The 16,587-nt window shown below is 39.3% G+C and overlaps 1 protein-coding gene across 1 annotated transcript in view; it reads right to left on the bottom strand.

The window, feature by feature from the left end:
• Positions 1-1,848: 1,848 nt before the first annotated feature.
• Positions 1,849-16,587, bottom strand: part of SLC44A1 (solute carrier family 44 member 1) — a 214,712-nt gene continuing 199,973 nt past the window's right edge. The window contains exon 16 of the mRNA XM_022600294.3: positions 1,849-4,026. Coding sequence (XP_022456002.1) covers positions 4,012-4,026 — 15 coding nt within the window. The 3' untranslated portion in view covers positions 1,849-4,011. The remainder of the gene's footprint in view (positions 4,027-16,587) is intronic.

The raw sequence follows: 16,587 nt of genomic DNA, 5'->3' as shown, positions 1-16,587 counted from the left end.
CTGAGTCTTGACATACACTACATAGCCTCGGAAAACCCTGAGCTTCTCTAAGCCTCAGTTTCTTCAGCTGTGAAATGGGCATCATAACAGTACCACCTGTAAGGGTGGTTGAGTGGATTAAATGAGAGAATTCATATTAGGTGTTAAGCACAGTGTCTGGCATGTAATAAGCATTCAAAAAATATTATCTATTATCATCTCTTCCTAACCACAGAAATCTAACTCATTCTTTTTTTTCCTGCCCCCTTCTGACCAAAAATAAATTCACCCAAAATCCCTGGAACCCCTTGGAACTTGGAGTACTAATTTCTGATCCTATAAGTTCTCATAGGAGGGAAGGGATGGTTCTGGTCTGACGTGAGCTTGTGCTCTAACTCCATACTTGGAGAGCTCTAAGCAAAGCGGGAAGCAGTCAGTGGACACAAATCTGACAAAGGGCCTGGAAACCATGTGAGAAGAGACAATTAAAGCACCTGTGAGTATTTAGCCTGGAGAGGAAAAACTCAGGGAGGACACAGTCATTTAGGCTTCAAATCTCTCTAGGGCTGTTGTGTGGAGGAGGAATCTGGCTTGTCCTCTAGCCTCCCACAGATAGAGTTAGACCTGATTTGGTGGAAGCTACAGGAAGATAGATTTCCACTCAACAAAAAGTCCAATTTTCTAAGAGAACCGTACCGAGCTGGGATGGATTTTTGTTTGGTTGGAAGGTCCCCATCAGTGGAGGTATCCAAACAGAGGGCTGGGCATTTCCTTGTCAGAGCTGTTTTAGGGGGATCAGGCACTGGAAAATAACTGGCAGAGATAACCTTTAACATCTTTCCAAACCCTGAGGTTCTCTCATTCTTCAAACTAGAGGCCAGTTACTATGCATTCCCTTTCTGACTCAGCTTTGCAATTGTACTCACCTTTGGAATGCACTCTGAATCTCTTCTCCCCACCCTCACTCTCATAAGATCCATCACAAGGGGTCCCACTCTTTCCTGGGAGAGAGCATGAGAGGGGCAGTTAACTAAACTGTAGCCATTATGATGTTACTATGTCACAATCCCTTCCCCATGAATGATGGCCTGCTTTTATGCTAGGCCCCTGGGACACTGAGATAAGTGAGGTCTGGAAGACACAGGTGTTTCCCTCACATCCTACCTTGGCTCTGGAAATGCCCCTGGATTCATCATGTTCAGAGAATGACCAAGGACACAGCAAATTTATCTGCCTCTTGAGCTCCTCTGTGTGAAAGGATGCTGGCCCCCAGCCAGGTCTCTCCAACACAGAGGAAGAGGCTCACTGTTCCTAGTAAGAACATTGCTCAGCAGCCCCTCTGAGGCCCTCTGCATATACTCTGAAGATGGTATGGGCCCGATTGAGACTGCGTGGTTGAGACTAGGGAGAGAAAGGGCCGTTGTGAGTTGATGGCACTTCTATTTCACTGGCTAAGCTCCAGGACTCTGACACCAGACTGTCTGAATTCAAATGCCAAGTCTCCCACTTATCAGTGGTGTGGCCTTGGGTGATTTCTTAACCTCTCTGTACCTCAATATTCTCATTTGTACAATGAGAGTATTAACAGGACCCACTTGAAAGGGTTGTCGGGAAGATAAATGACAATGTATATACAGTGCTTACGATAATGCCTGACATATGGAAAGTACATAGTATATGTCCGCTATCTATTATTCTTTTCTAAAATAAACCATTCTTGAGTACAGCACCAGGAAATAATGGTGTCTGAGCCCTTTGATACTGCAGTGCCATTGCAGTCAAGTTCAGATGGTACCATGTCAGCACCTTCTAGGGAACTGAGTCTCTTGAAATCCGTCATTCTAAAGGTCAATCTGAACTCTCTCCTAGCAATCGGGGATTGAAGGGGGAAGGTGACAGGACTTAAGCAGACGGGAAAGGACAACAGGATCCTTCCCAAGCCAAGAAAACAGTCTGAGCAAAGGTGAAAAAGAAGGAGAAGAATAACGAGAGGCAATAGAGATAGGAGTTGAAACAAATGAAAACAGCAACCTTTAATGTCCAAATACCCGGGCAATATTAGGAAAATTCTGGAACATATAGGAGATGAAATATTCTCAGCCATGAAAAATTATCTTTATGAAAAATACACAGCAACGTGGGAGAGAGCTTATGATAACACAATTTAAAAACAAAACAAAAACCTTAGCTGGAATAGTTTTTTTCTAAACACAATTGGAGAGTGACTTCTGTAGGAAAGTAACTGAAACATTTATAAACTTCTCTTTTGTTTATAACTTTTTGTTTTTGTTGCGCTGCTGGGCATGTGGGATCCTAGTTCCCCCACCAGGGATCGAACCTGGGTCCCCTGCAGTGGAAACATGGAGTCTTAACCACTGGACCGCCAGGGAAGTCCCTGTTTATATAACTCTTAGCTTAGGTGAAGAATCAATACATCATATATGAGAACGCTCAGCCTGGTTTCCTATTATCGCCTACAACTATTATATGTTTTCTTTTCTGCTTACATAAAAGTGAATCAAAGACAAGTACATTGGCTTTGAAATATAAACCCAAACTTGGCGTGACTTCCTCGTGATTAAAAAAAAGAATAAGACGGGTGGAGAGAGAGATTCATAGGGGTCAGATTGTTTTGGTCTCTATATTCCCAGCTGCGGTGTTGGAATCTGAGCATTTTGTAAGTGGGAAGCCACTTACAAGTTTATGAGCAGTTATTTTAGGAGACTTGATTTGGCAGGGGAAATCGGAAGGACATGAGTGGGATGCGTCTGGGGGGAGGAGCTGAGTGGGGACCCAGAGGCCCAGACTTCCCCCTTCTCCTCCCTGTCCCTTAACCTCCGCTGGTTGGATCCCTACAGCCCCACCCCCGTGCCCCACTCCACCACCACCAGTGACGGCCTTAGCAGTACGAATCTTTAAGTCGTTTTCTCAGTCAAATGAAAAAAATAATTAATTGGCCTTAATAAAAACTATTGGTTCTCTTCCTAAGTCATCTAAAACAGGTGTCAGCAAACTTTTTCTAGAAAGGCCCAGAGAGTCAATATTTTAGGCTTTGAGAGCCATATGGCCTCTGTCACAGCTATGCAACTCTGCCATTGTGGAGAGGAAGCAGCCTTAGGCAGTACATAAAGGATTGGGTGTGGCTGTGCTCCTGTAAAACTTAACTTACAGAAAGAGGTTGGGGGCTGATTTGACTCATAGGCCACAGTTTATCAACTTCTGATCTAAAAGAGCATTGTGTTATTTTTCTTAGAGAATAATTCTGTGATTTTTCAGTGCCTCTAAAGCTCCCTGACCCTCCCTTTCAGACACTTCCCATCACATACACTGCCATCCCCACCTCTATTTATGAGAGGAATGCCAGTGATGATATGGTGGGCTAGTGATCTCTGGAGCAGTGATGGGCAAAGCAGCGTGTTAAAGTGGAGGGGCTTTGGATTTCATCTCAATTTGAGCCCTGACTCTGCCAACTGTGTGACCTTATACACAGCGCACAACCTCTCTGAGCCTCCATTTGCTCATGGGCAAAATGGAGATAATAGGTTCAACCTCACAGGGTTTTTGTGAGGATTAAATGTTTGTAAAGCGCCCAGCCTAACAATTGACATGGAACTGGCATTCAGTAAATAGTTACTAACCCACACTGGCTCTATAAATAGCTGTCAAGCAGGACAGACCCAGCCTGCACGAAGAGAATTCCATTGTGGATACAGCCTTCAGGTCAGTACTGGCATTGGAGTGAGAGGCAGTGGGATCATTAAACACACGCAAGGCTAGATAAGAAGGCAACACTAAATTTGAAGAGGCTGCTGCAAGACACATTTGTATCAAATGCTTCTGATGAATCATTTATTAGGCAGCCCCACTGTACCAAATCCTCTTGGTGGGTTGGTGGTTGGGAACATGGTCCCAGGCTTCCATTGAAGTAATAAGATCCTGCTCTTCATCCACAGACTCTCAACAGCTGGTGAGCGGGAGAACCTCGTGTAAACAGCCTCCTCTGAGTTCATTCTCCCGGGCTCATGGGACCAGTCACCTTCCCCTCAACTGAAAAATAAACACAACAAGAAAATGAATGCATCTCTCCTAGGGGAACACGACACAATGAGAAGCAATCAATAACAAGAAATAGTGTGGGATCATCTTTAGAGAAGACACTGTGAAATGTAAGAAGGCTACACACACACACACACACACACACAGGTTAACAGACAAGGAAGAGATCTGAGAGCCTGGGTTCATCCTGATTTTGCCCCCTTATCAGTTGTTCATTTCTGGGCAAGTTATTCAACTTCTATGCCTACATTTCCGCATTATAAAATGAAGATAATCATGGTAAGTTTCTTTCAGGTTTTTGTGAGGATTAAACGCTTTACTAAGTAGACAGTGCTTAGAACAGTGCCTGACACTTTGTAATGAATAGTAGGTTAGTGTTTGCCATTATTTGGTATCAGTATTACTCATTCACAAAGATGTTTTCAGAATAGCTGAACAACTGAGTCAAACACATAATGAATCAAATTCAAAACTAATCTGAAAAATCGGATCCTGCGGTACGAAGACCCAAACCCAAAATTCAAATAAAACTTTGGATTTTTCACTCCCATGACTGAGCGGTGGGAGAGGTCAGACCAGGATGATGGGTGTTCCCGTAGTTCAGTTCAATTCAAGGAACAGAATATCCTAATTCTTAGGAAATAGACAATGAAGTAGTTAGCAGTAAAGGGCCATGCTGTATGCAAATTGTTCTCAAGTAGTTAAAAAATATTAGATGTGCATACATATATATATGTATAGAGAGAGAGAGAGAGAGACAGAGAGAGAGAGAGGGAGAAATGTTTAAGGATAGGTGTAACAAGAGTCTATGGTGTTCAGTGTATCATTCTTTTTTTTTTTTTTTTTTTTGCGGTATGCGGGCCTCTCATTGTTGTGGCCTCTCCCATTGCGGAGCACAGGCTCCGGACGTGCAGGCTCAGCGGCCATGGCTCACGGGCCCAGTCGCTCCGCGGCATGTGGGATCTTCCCGGACCGGGGCACGAACCCGCGTCCCCTGCATCGGCAGGCGGACTCTCAACCACTACACCACCAGGGAAGCCCCAGTGTACCATTCTTATTCTTGCAGCTTTTCTGTAAGTTTGAAATCATTTCCAGATAAGTTTTTAAAAACCCATTAGGATGGGTTAAAAATAAAAAGAAGCATTGATTCGAGTTTGACTATCAAACAAGCACTGGGCCGCTATAGGACAAGCAGAGGTGACAAGGTACAGTCTTGACAAGACACCAGGAGAGCCTGGACCTGGAACAAGGAAAGTGGTTCTATGACTCAAATATCTAATGGAAACAGGCAAACTAAGATCGTCTGATACAGCTGTCTCCACAGTAGGCTCTGCTTGTCCCCAGGTGCCTAAAAGAGGTTGTATGTGGCACTAAGAATAACATTGCTTGAAACCTTTGCCATAAGCTCCATTTTAGGGCTTTAGTCTTAAGATTTTTGTTTACCATTCCAGCTGTCGCCTCTTTGCTGATCCCCCTGCCTCAACTTCTCCCCAACTTCAACCCATTTTGCAAACTGCTCATAGAATAAATCCCTCAGCTGTCACTCTCACTACGTCACCCCCTCACTCAGGAAATTACAGTGGCTTCCTGTTTCCCACAGCCCAAATCTAAACTTTGCTGTCTTATCAGTTCCATATTTTCTGATTTTTATGTATCTTGATTTGCAGTTTCAACTTTTTTCCCTGTCGCTGAAAATAACAGAAACTGGGATTCAACTGATACCCGATAGTGGTTGATGCTTAGCTGCAGTCATGTGGCCTGAGCACTAGGCTTATGCCAAAATTGTGATTTGTCTGAGATTGAGATAATAGTTCTTTCCTCCTATATATTTTTTAATTTAAATAAACTTAAATTTTAGAATAGATTTAGGTTTACAGAGAAGTTGCAAAGATAAAGAGTTTCCATATTCTCCACACCCAGTTTCCCCTATTTTTAACATCTTACATCACTATGGTACATTTGTCACAATTAATGAAGCCACACTGGTACATAGTTATTAACTAAACTCCATACTTTATTCTCATGTCATTAATTTCCCCTAATGTCCTTTTCTATTCCATGATTCCATCCAGGAGACCACATTACAGTTAGCTTTCCTCCTATTTTTAAATTTTAGAATATTATTTTAAAAGCCAAATGTAAACAAAGTGTATAGTCTAACTGAATAAGATTTTATATGACACTTTGATGCAATACCTTTCCTACTACCCTTGAACATGAAAAAACTCACAGCATCTAACTCATCCCCAGGCGTGATTAGAACGTTTATCCTGAGTTTTCTCTTTGTGTCAGATCCCTTGGGAACCCAGAACAGTCTTCTCAGATTTCATGTCCAAGACTACATCAAATTAGCTAGTCCAAGAAAGCTTTGCTTCCTATACAATATAAAGGAATTCTCTACACAGTAACTCACATGGAGATTCCTGAAATCTCTTGTTTGACACAAACACATGGTGGTAAAATGGGCTTTCACTACCACCTGTGGAAAGTACCTCAGAAACATCACCACTGTATTATTCTCACATGGGCCAGGAATACTAGTGTCCCGTATGGAAAACTATAGTATCAACTGCCCTTAAACAGGCAGAGACTTTTCTCTCATTCAGTTATAGGGAGTCTACCTACCCCACTCACAGAGCTCATTAGCTCTGGAGCTAATTAACAGACAATGTTTAATCGCTCTTTCTAGCCACCGATTTGACACTGGATCTGCATTCTTTCCAACACCCTTATCTTTCTCTGCATAGCTGGAGTAGAAAGAAAAATTTCATGATAACATTTAACCAAGTGGCCATGTTTTTCCCATCAGGAGTGGGTAATTTCCCATTCTCTCTCTTAAGGAAGAGAGATAATACCACTTCCTAGAAAAACTTCTTAGATGGAACCTGAATTTAAGTACAATATCCTTTAGCATCCTGCTAAGGGCTAATAGCTATAAAGATTTCAGATAACAAAAATATTTGAAAAGTAACAACAATGCTTTCCAAATGAAATACTTGGCATAGAATTTTAAATAGGCAACATAGGATTTTTATCACTTTTATTAAAAAAGATTTTTGATGTTTCCCTTGTCTGTTAAAAAAACCAATATAAAATTAAAGGGAATTTTGAAAAAGGAAAAATTAATTTGTAATTCTGCCATCCTCACATACCTGTTTTCAGGTTTATTACTTCCCTTTTGTCTTCGTCCACAGCATGTGTCCCTTTCACCTTGCATTATTTTATACACATTTCCTGTGTTTCTGGTATTCATGTAAGTTTTCAACGGTTACATAACATTTCATTAAGCAGATGTATAATTATTATTTAAACATTTCCCTAATGTGCTCTATGAGGGCAAAGACTTCTGTTTTCGTCACCTCTGTACCCTCAGTGTTTAAAACAATGCTGGCAAAAAGTAGACACTCAGTACATATTTGTTGAATAAAAAGTAAATTCAAATGGTTTCAAATTTTTACTCATATATTATTATTATTTTTCAAATTTCATCATGCCTTCTTTTGACTTGTTAATTTTTCTCACTCTACCTCCATGAAATAAAAACAGTTTATTATGATGATTTTCTCTTTTGTATGTAGACAACATTGAGTGATCAGTTTTCTTTGATGATGATTGGTATGATTCCATGTAAATCCCTTGTGTATTTGAAATGTTTTTATTCTACCCTCACATTTATTTCATAGTTTGTATAGATTATAGAGTTCTACAGTGGAAATCATTTTCCCTCTGAATTTTGAAATTGTCTTTTCATTTTCTTTTAGCTCTCAAGTGCTCTCTTGAGAAAGCCAGTGTTGCTCTGATTCTTGATCCTTTTTCGATGTATAATGTTTCTCCCCTTCCCTTCTCTCTTTCTCTCCCTCTCTCCCGCCCTCTGTTCCTCCCCCAACCTCTTTTCCCTGAATCTTCCTCTTTTAAATAACCAAACTTTTTAATGAATACAATCTTCTCTATCATGTACCTTAATTTAGTAATTTTTTAAAAAGTGTTCTTGCATCTTACAGTCCTTTTCTCCAAGTCATTTTGTTGTTGTTGTTTTCTCTTTGTTTTGGTCTCTGCCTTTCATGGTAGAGACTTGCCTCAGGGGTCTGGTAATTCTTATTTAAGAATGGGGCACTAACTATATTCAATATCTTGTAATAATCTATAATGGAAAAGAATCTGAAAAAGAATATACAATATATATATATAACTGAATCACCTTGCTGTACACCAGAAACTAACACAACATTGTAAATCAACTATACTTCAATTAAAAAAAAAAAAGAATGGGGCACTAAAAACTAATTGGAAGCTTTTTATTTGTGGGTAGATTTTGGAATTCAAGAGCTCTACTACAGGGTCATCTCGCTGGGCCATTTAGTTGGAGAACTCTGGGTGTCAACATCTTTAGGTATTTTCCCTTGGCCTAGTCAGATTCCCCAGAGAATAATCTTCCAATCTCATGCTTGGTGGGTGAAGGCCTGGTTACTAGATTTCTGGGAGCTCAGAGGGGGAAGGAGGCCTCAGGTCCTCTACTTTCAGTATGTAGACTTCCACTTAACCCCCTAATTTTACTATGGTTCCCTGCTTCTGATGCCACCCTACGTCCTGTTTTACCCCCTTCAGAGATTCCCCCCTAGTTGCCTGCTGGGGATGAAAAGGGGTCTGACTTCACAGAATAGAGGATGGTGTCTGGAAAAATTAATTTTTTTAGCATACCTTTAAAAATTTAATTATAACTTAAATACAATAAAGTGCACAAATCTTACATAACTAATGAATTTTTACACATGTATGTATCCATGTAACACCATCTAGATTGACATATAGACTATTTCCAGCACCCAAGAAGACTCCCTCATGACCCCTTCCAGTCAAAGCACTCCCTAAAGTAACCACTATTCTGATATCTTTTACCATAGATTAGTTTTGCCTGTTCTTAATCTTGATTTAACCATTAAATCACACTGTGTGTATTCTTTTGTGTCTAGCTTTCTGATCAACATTATATCTGTGAGATTTATTCATATTGTTTCAAGTTAGCTGTAGTTCATTATTTTTCGTTTCTGTGTAGTTTGCCATCATATGAATATACTACAATCTATTAATCCATTCAACTGTTGTGGAAACTTGAGGTGTTTCCAGTTTGAGGCTCTTAGAAATAATCCTTCCATGAACATCATTGAACTCGTCTTTTGGTGCACACGTGCATGCATTTCTGTCGGGTACATAACCAGGAGTGGACTTGCCGGATCTTAGGATATATATTTATTTTTAGCTTTTTTTTTTTTTTTTTTTTTTTTTTGCGGTACGTGGGCCTCTCACTGTTGTGGCCTCTCCCGTTGCGGAGCACAGGCTCCGGATGCGCAGGCTCAGCGGCCACAGCTCACGGGCCCAGCCGCTCCGCGGCATGTGGGATCTTCCTGGACCGGGGCACGAACCCGCGTCCCCTGCATCAGCAGGCGGACTCTCAACCACTGTGCCACCAGGGAAGTCCTATTTTTAGCTTTAATCCTACAGCCAAACAAGTTTCCAGTGTGCTTGTACTGATTTATTTTCCCACAAGCAGTGTACGAGAGTTCCAATTGCTCCACAACCTAGTCAACACCTTGAATTTTAGCCATTCTGGTGGGTGGGTAGTCGTATCTCATTGTGGTTTTAATTTGCATGTCCCCAATAACTAAAGATGTTCAGTATCATTTTATATGCTCGTTGGACATTGGACTATCCTCTTTTGTGATGTGCCTATTCAAGTCTTTTACCCATTTGGGTTACCTGTCTTTATCTTACTGATTTGCAGAAGTTCCTTATACATTTTAGGTGAGTCCATTTTTAAGTGCGTTTTGCAAATATTTTTCCAGTCTGTGGTTTACCTTTTCTCTCTTTTAATGCTGTCTTTTGACAAACAGAAGTTTTTCATTTTTATAATGTCCAATGGAAGGCTCAATTTTAAACAACTTAAAAAGGAATGATTTCATTTAAAAGTCTGGTCCGTCTTTCTGAGTTCACTTTAATGTACTGTAATAAAACTTATGCTGAGCAGAAAACCATCTTTGCTCCAGGGTTCGGGATGATGATTCTTGTTCCAGCTGTCATCAAGATTAAACATTACCAGACACAAACTATATTATGCTACTACAGGATCTCTGGCAACAGCAAAGAGGAAGAGAGGGGTCAGTCTTTGGTTGTTCTAACAGATCATACTGCAACAAAGCTTTGATCTCTAAAGATAGACAAAGCTTCCAGGCCCAGGGAATCATTGTCTCTGCCCTTTTCTTTATACATCACTTGTTAATAATCTGATATCATTTTGGATGTTTTATGCAATCCTGAATATTCCTGTGCCCCCATCTTCAACAAAGTGGAACCGAAAGACAAGCATTTTATTATACACAAACGATAAGATTTTATTACCTTTAACAAGGAGTGGCCTGAACAGATACTGCAGTTGGCCTACTAGCTAATTATTGACAAAGAGAAGGGCTATAATCAACTGTTCACAAACTAGAGCCACCATTCAACTGTTTTTGACCAAAAAATGATAATCTCATATAGTCAACGTACTGTTTTTGGTAACTTTGCAAATAGTTTATGTTGGAGGTAGGCCAGAAATAAGAGGTCTCAAATCAAAGCTGCTTTATCGTGCATGGTACAGAGGAGGGGATCAATAAATATTTACCAGATGAATTTGAGGATGCTGAGATGAGTGTATGGAGTTATATTTGCCTAAAATTGACAAGGCTTCAAATTCTTTTAACCACACTATATGGGCTGGAATTCGGGCCTAATTTGTCAGTTTGTCTCTAAGCAGACTACAGTTCCACCATCTTTTCAGGTGCGTGTCCCTCTTATGACCCTCATTCTTAGAGGAGATATCATTCTCTTACCCACACCAGGCAACAGGTAAGAAGCATGGGCCAGTGTTCAACTATATTCCAGGTACTTGTTAGAGAACAGAATGTATTCATTTCACTCCGGTATTCATCGAAAACTCAGCACAGACATAAATTCCAATGGAATAGAACTGCAAGTCCAGCAGGAAACCCATACATCCATAGTCAATTAATTTTGGCCTTGATAAGGCTGCCAAGACCATTTCATGGGGAAAGAATCGTCTTTCAACAAAGAGTGACGGGACAACTGGATACCCACATACAAAAGAAGAAAGTTCAACACATACCCTACACCGTGCACAAAATTAACTAAAAATAGATGAAAGATCTAAATATATAAGCTAAAACTATAAAATTCTCAGAAGAAAAAGAAAACTAAATCTTTACAACCTAGGTAATGGTTTCTTATATATGACAAGAAAAGAACAAGCAACCAAAGAAAAAATACATAATTGGACTTCATCAAAATTAAACACTTTTATGCTTTAAAGGACACTATAAGAAAGAGAAGGAAACAACCCACAGAGTGGGAGAAAATATTTGCAAATCAGATATCTGATAAGGATCTGGTATCAATAGTATGGAAAGAAATTTTATGCTCAACAACAAAAAGACAAACTAACCAATTAAAAAATGGGCAAAGCACCTGAATAGACATTTCTCTTAAGAAGATATACAAACAGCCAATAAATATATGGAAAGGTGCTTAAAATCATTAGTCATTAGGAAAATGCAAAGCAAAACCAAAATGAGATACCACTTCACACCCACTAGGATGGCTACAATCAAAAAGATGGAAAATAACACATATTGGCAAAGATGGAGAAATTGGAACTTTCGTACATAGCTGCCGGAAAAGTAAAATGGTGCAGCTGTTGTGTAATATGGTTTGGCCGTTCCTCAAAAAGTTAAACACAGTTACCACATGACCTAGCAATTCCATTCCAAGGTATATACCTAAGGTAATTGAAAACGTATATCCACACAAAAACTCGTACACAAATGTTCATAGCAGCATTATTCATAAGAGTTAAAAGGTGAGAACAACCTAACTATCCATCAACTGACGAATGAATAAACAACACGTGGTATATTATACAATGGAATGTTATTCAGTCATAAAAAGGAGTCAAGTACTGGTATGTGCTACAACTTGGTTAAACCTCTAAAACATTATGCTAAGTGAAAGTAGCCAGACAGAAGAGTCTACATATTGTATGATTCCATTTACATGAAATATCCAGAACAGGCAAATCCATAGAGAAAAAAAGTAGATTGGTGGTTGCCTGGTGCTGAGTGAGGGGAAGAGGTATTGACTGCTAAAAGGCATGGGGTTTCTTTTGTGGATGAGAAAAATGTTCTGGAGTTAGATCATAGACATGGTTGCACAGCTTTGTGACTATGCTGAAACCATGAATAGTACACTAAAATGGTGAATTTTATGATATGTAAATTATATCTCAATAAAAAAAGAGAAAAGAACTATAAAAAACTTTAGTAAGAAATTATTTAGCCCCACATGATAAGAACTGTGGTTAAAGCACACAAACACAGACACATAAAGAGACACGAAAGAAGATTTAAACAAAATTGAGATAAAATCAAAGTTCTGCATGGGAAGAATTATTTTAAAAATTATTTTCTCCAAATTAATTTATATACCTAATAGTCTTCTAGTTAAAATTGCAGAGGCCTTTTTGGCAGATAGTAAACAGCTGGTAAGTGATTTTATGTCAAAGGATAAAAAGTATTATACGGAAAAATGATTAAAAATTTCCAACAAACAAAAGTCCAGGACCAGATGGCTTCACAGGTGAATTCTAGCAAACGTTTAGAGAAGAGCTAACACCCATCCTTCTCAAACTCTTCCAAAAAAATTTCAGAGGAAGGAACACTCCCAAATTCATTCTATGAGGCCACCATCACCCTGATACCAAAACCAGACAAAGATACTACAAAAAAAGAAAATTACAGACCACTATCACTGATGAATATAGATGTAAAAATCCTCAACAAAATACTAGCAAACAGAATCCAACAGCACATTAAAAGGATCATACACCATGATCAAGTGGGGTTTATCCAAGGGATGCAAGGATTCTTCAATATACGCAAATCAATCAATGTGATACACCATATTAACAAACTGAAGAATAAAAACCATATGATCATCTCAATAGATGTAGAGAAAGCTTTTGACAAAATTCAACACCCATTTATGATAAAAACTCTCCAGAAAGTAGGCATAGAGGGAACCTACCTGAACATAATAAAGGCCATATATGACAAACCCACAGTAATCATTCTCAATGGTGAAAAACTGAAAGCATTCCCTCTAAGATCAGGAACAAGACAAGGATGTCCACTCTCGCCACTATTATTCAACATAGTTTTGGAAGTCCTAGCCATGGCAGAGAAGAAAAAGAAATAAAAGGAATACAAATTGGAAAGAAGAAGCAAAACTATCACTGATACTTGATAAAATTTCAATTTTCTTAAATTTACCAAGTCTTGATTTGTGACCAAAGATATGATCTACCCTGGAGAATGTTCCATGAGCACTTGAGAAGGAAGTGTATTCTGCTGTTTTTGGATGGAATGTTCTATAGATATCAATTAAGTCCACCTCATTTAATGTATCATTTAAAACTTGTATTTCCTTATTTATTTTCATTTTGGATGATCTGTCCATTGGTGAAAGTGGGGTGTTAAAGTCCCCTACTATGATTGTGTTACTGTCGATTTCCCCTTTTATGGCTGTTAGCATTTGCCTTATGTATTGAGGTGCTCCTATGTTGGGTGCATAAATATTTACAATTGTTATATCTTCTTCTTGGAGTGATCCCTTGATCATTATGTAGTATCCTTCCTTGTCTCTTGTAACATTCTTTATTTTAAAGTCTATTTTATCTGATATGAGTATTGCTACTCCAGCTTTCTTTTGATTTCCATTTGCACGGAATCTTTTTCCATCCCCTCACTTTCAGTCTGTATGTGTCCCTAGGTCTGAAGTGGGTCTCTTGCAGACAGCATACATATGGGTCTTGTTTTTGTATCCATTCAGCGAGCCTGTGTCTTTTGGTTGGAGCATTTAATCCATTCACATTTAAGGTAATTATTGATATGTATGCTCCTATTACCATTTTCTTAATTGCTTTGGGTTTATTTTTGTAGGTCCTTTTCTTCTCTTGTGTTTCCCATTTAGTGAAGTTCCCTTAGCATTTTTTGTAGAGCTGGTTTGGTGGTGCTGAATTCTCTTAGCTTTTGCTTGTGTAAAGCTTTTGATTTCTCCATCGAATCTGAATGAGATCCTTGCTGGGCAGAGTAATCTTGGTTATAGATTCTTCCCTTTCATCCCTTTAAATATATCATGCCACTCCCTTCTGGCTTACAGCGTTTCTGCTGAAAAATCAGCTGTTAACCTTATGGGAGTTCCCTTGTATATTATTCGTTGTTTTTGCCTTGTTGTTTTAAAAATTTTTCTTTGTCTTTAATTTTTGTCAACTTGATTACTATGTGTCTCGGTGTGTTTCTCCTTGGGTTTATCCTGCCTGGGACTTTCTGCACTTCTTGGACTTGGGTGGCTATTTCCTTTCCCATGTTAGAGGAGTTTTCAACTATAATCTCTTCAAATATTTTCTTGGGTCCTTTCTCTCTCTCTTCTCCTCTGGGACCCCTATAATGCGAATGTTGGTGTGTTTCATGTTGTCCCAGAAGTCTCTTAGGCTGTCTTCATTTCTTTTCATTCTTTTTTCTTTATTGTGTTCTGTGGCAGTGAATTCCACCATTCTGCCTTCCAGGTCACTTATTCATTCTTCTGCCTCAGTTATTCTGCTATTGATTCCTCCTAGTGTACTTTTCATTTCAATTATTGTTTTGTTCATCTCTGTTTGTTTGTTCTTTAATTCTTCTAGGTGTTTGTTCTTTAATTCTTCTAGGTCTTTGTTAAGCATTTCTTGCATCTTCTCAGTCTTTGCCTCCATTGCTTTTCCAAGGTCTTGGATCATCTTCACTATCATTATTCTGAATTCTTTTTTGGAAGACTGCCTATCTCCACTTCATTTAGTTGTTTTTCTGGGGTTTTATCTTTTTCCTTCATGTGGTACATAATCCTCTGCATTTTCATTTTGTTTATCTTTCCCTGAATGTGGTTTTCGTTCCTCAAGTTGCAGGATTGTAGTTCTTCTTGCTTCTGCTGTCTGTCCTCTGGTGGATGAGTCTATCTAAGAGGCTTGTGCAAGCTTCCTGATGGGAGGGACTGGTGGTGGGTAGAGCTGGGTGTTGCTCTGGTAGACAGAGCTCAGTAAAACTTTATTCCACTTGTCTGCTGACGTGTGGGGCTGGGTTCCCTCCCTGTTGGTTGTTTGGCCTGAGGCAACCCAGCACTGGAGGCTCCAGGCATTTTGGTGGGGCTAATGGCAGACTCAGGGAGGTCTCATGCCAAGGAGTACTTCCCAGAACTTCTGCTGTCAGTGTCCTTGTCCCTGTGGTGAACCACATCCACCCTCCGCCTCTGCAGCAGACCCTCTAACACCAGCAGGTAGGTCTGGTTCAGTCTCCTGTTGGGTCTCTGCTCTTTCCTCCTGGGTCCTGATGTGCACACTACTTTGTGTGTGCCCTCCAAGAGTGGAGTCTCTGTTTCCCCAAGTCCTGTCAAAGTCCTGCAGTCAAAGCCTGCTAGTTTTCAAAGTCTGATTCTCTGGGAATTCCTCCACCCATTGCTGGATCTCCAGGTTGGGAAGCCTGATGTGGGGCTCAGAACCTTCACTCCAGTGGGCGGACTTCTGTGGTATAGTTGTTCTCCAGTTTGTGAGTCACCCACCCAGCGGTTATGGGATTTGATTTTATTGTGATTGCGCCCCTCCTACAATCTCACTGAGGCTTCTCCTTTGTCTTTGGTTGTGCGGTATCTTTTTTGAGTTCCAGTGTCTTCCTGTCTATGATTGTTCAGCAGTTAGTTATGATTCCTGTACTCTCGCAAGAGGGAGGGAATGCACATCCTTCTACTCCACCATTTTGAGCCCATCCACAGTCCTCACTTCATAAAATATCCTAAAATTATTTACAGCTATTAAGATATATGAAAGATAAAGACATAAAACTATTAAAAATGGAACATAAATTTTACCTTATTTTTAAAAAGAAAAAAATTGAAAAGATAGATAAGTATTTTACTGATGTAGGGGGTTAAGGAAAGGAGAAAATAACACAAAATTAATTATCAATTTGTTTACCATGAAATTTAAATCATTTACAGGTAAAAATATCACTAACAATATTAAAAGACAAGTTATAAAGAAGGAAAAATATTTTCCACAAATTTGACTGAAAAAGTCCTAATATATAAAAATCTTTTATCCAACAGCAAGAAAAGTAGTATCTCAGTAGCAAAATTGGCAAAGGACATGAATAGAGAATTTACAGAAGAGGAAATAAAAGGGTCGATAAATAAATGCAAAATATTTAATTTGCTAATAAAGAAAGGCAAATAAAAACAACCAAGGACTGTCATCTTTTGCTTTATGTTGATCAAAGGTGAATGAGAATAATGTCATGAGTATCTGCCAGGTTTGGGAAGACAGGGACATTCATACACTTTAGTACAAATGCAAAGTAGTAGAACCTTTCTAGAGAGTGATTTGGCAAAATGTATCAACCTTCATAAAGAAGTACCCTCACC

The sequence above is a fragment of the Delphinapterus leucas genome, chromosome 6, assembly GCF_059928025.1.
Source record: "Delphinapterus leucas isolate spDelLeu-1000000601 "Yukka" chromosome 6, BTC_Dleu_Yukka2, whole genome shotgun sequence".
NCBI classification, from domain to species: Eukaryota; Metazoa; Chordata; class Mammalia; order Artiodactyla; family Monodontidae; genus Delphinapterus; species Delphinapterus leucas.
The sequence above is the reverse complement of the archived record's forward strand: the minus strand, read 5'-3'. Positions and strand labels throughout refer to the sequence as shown.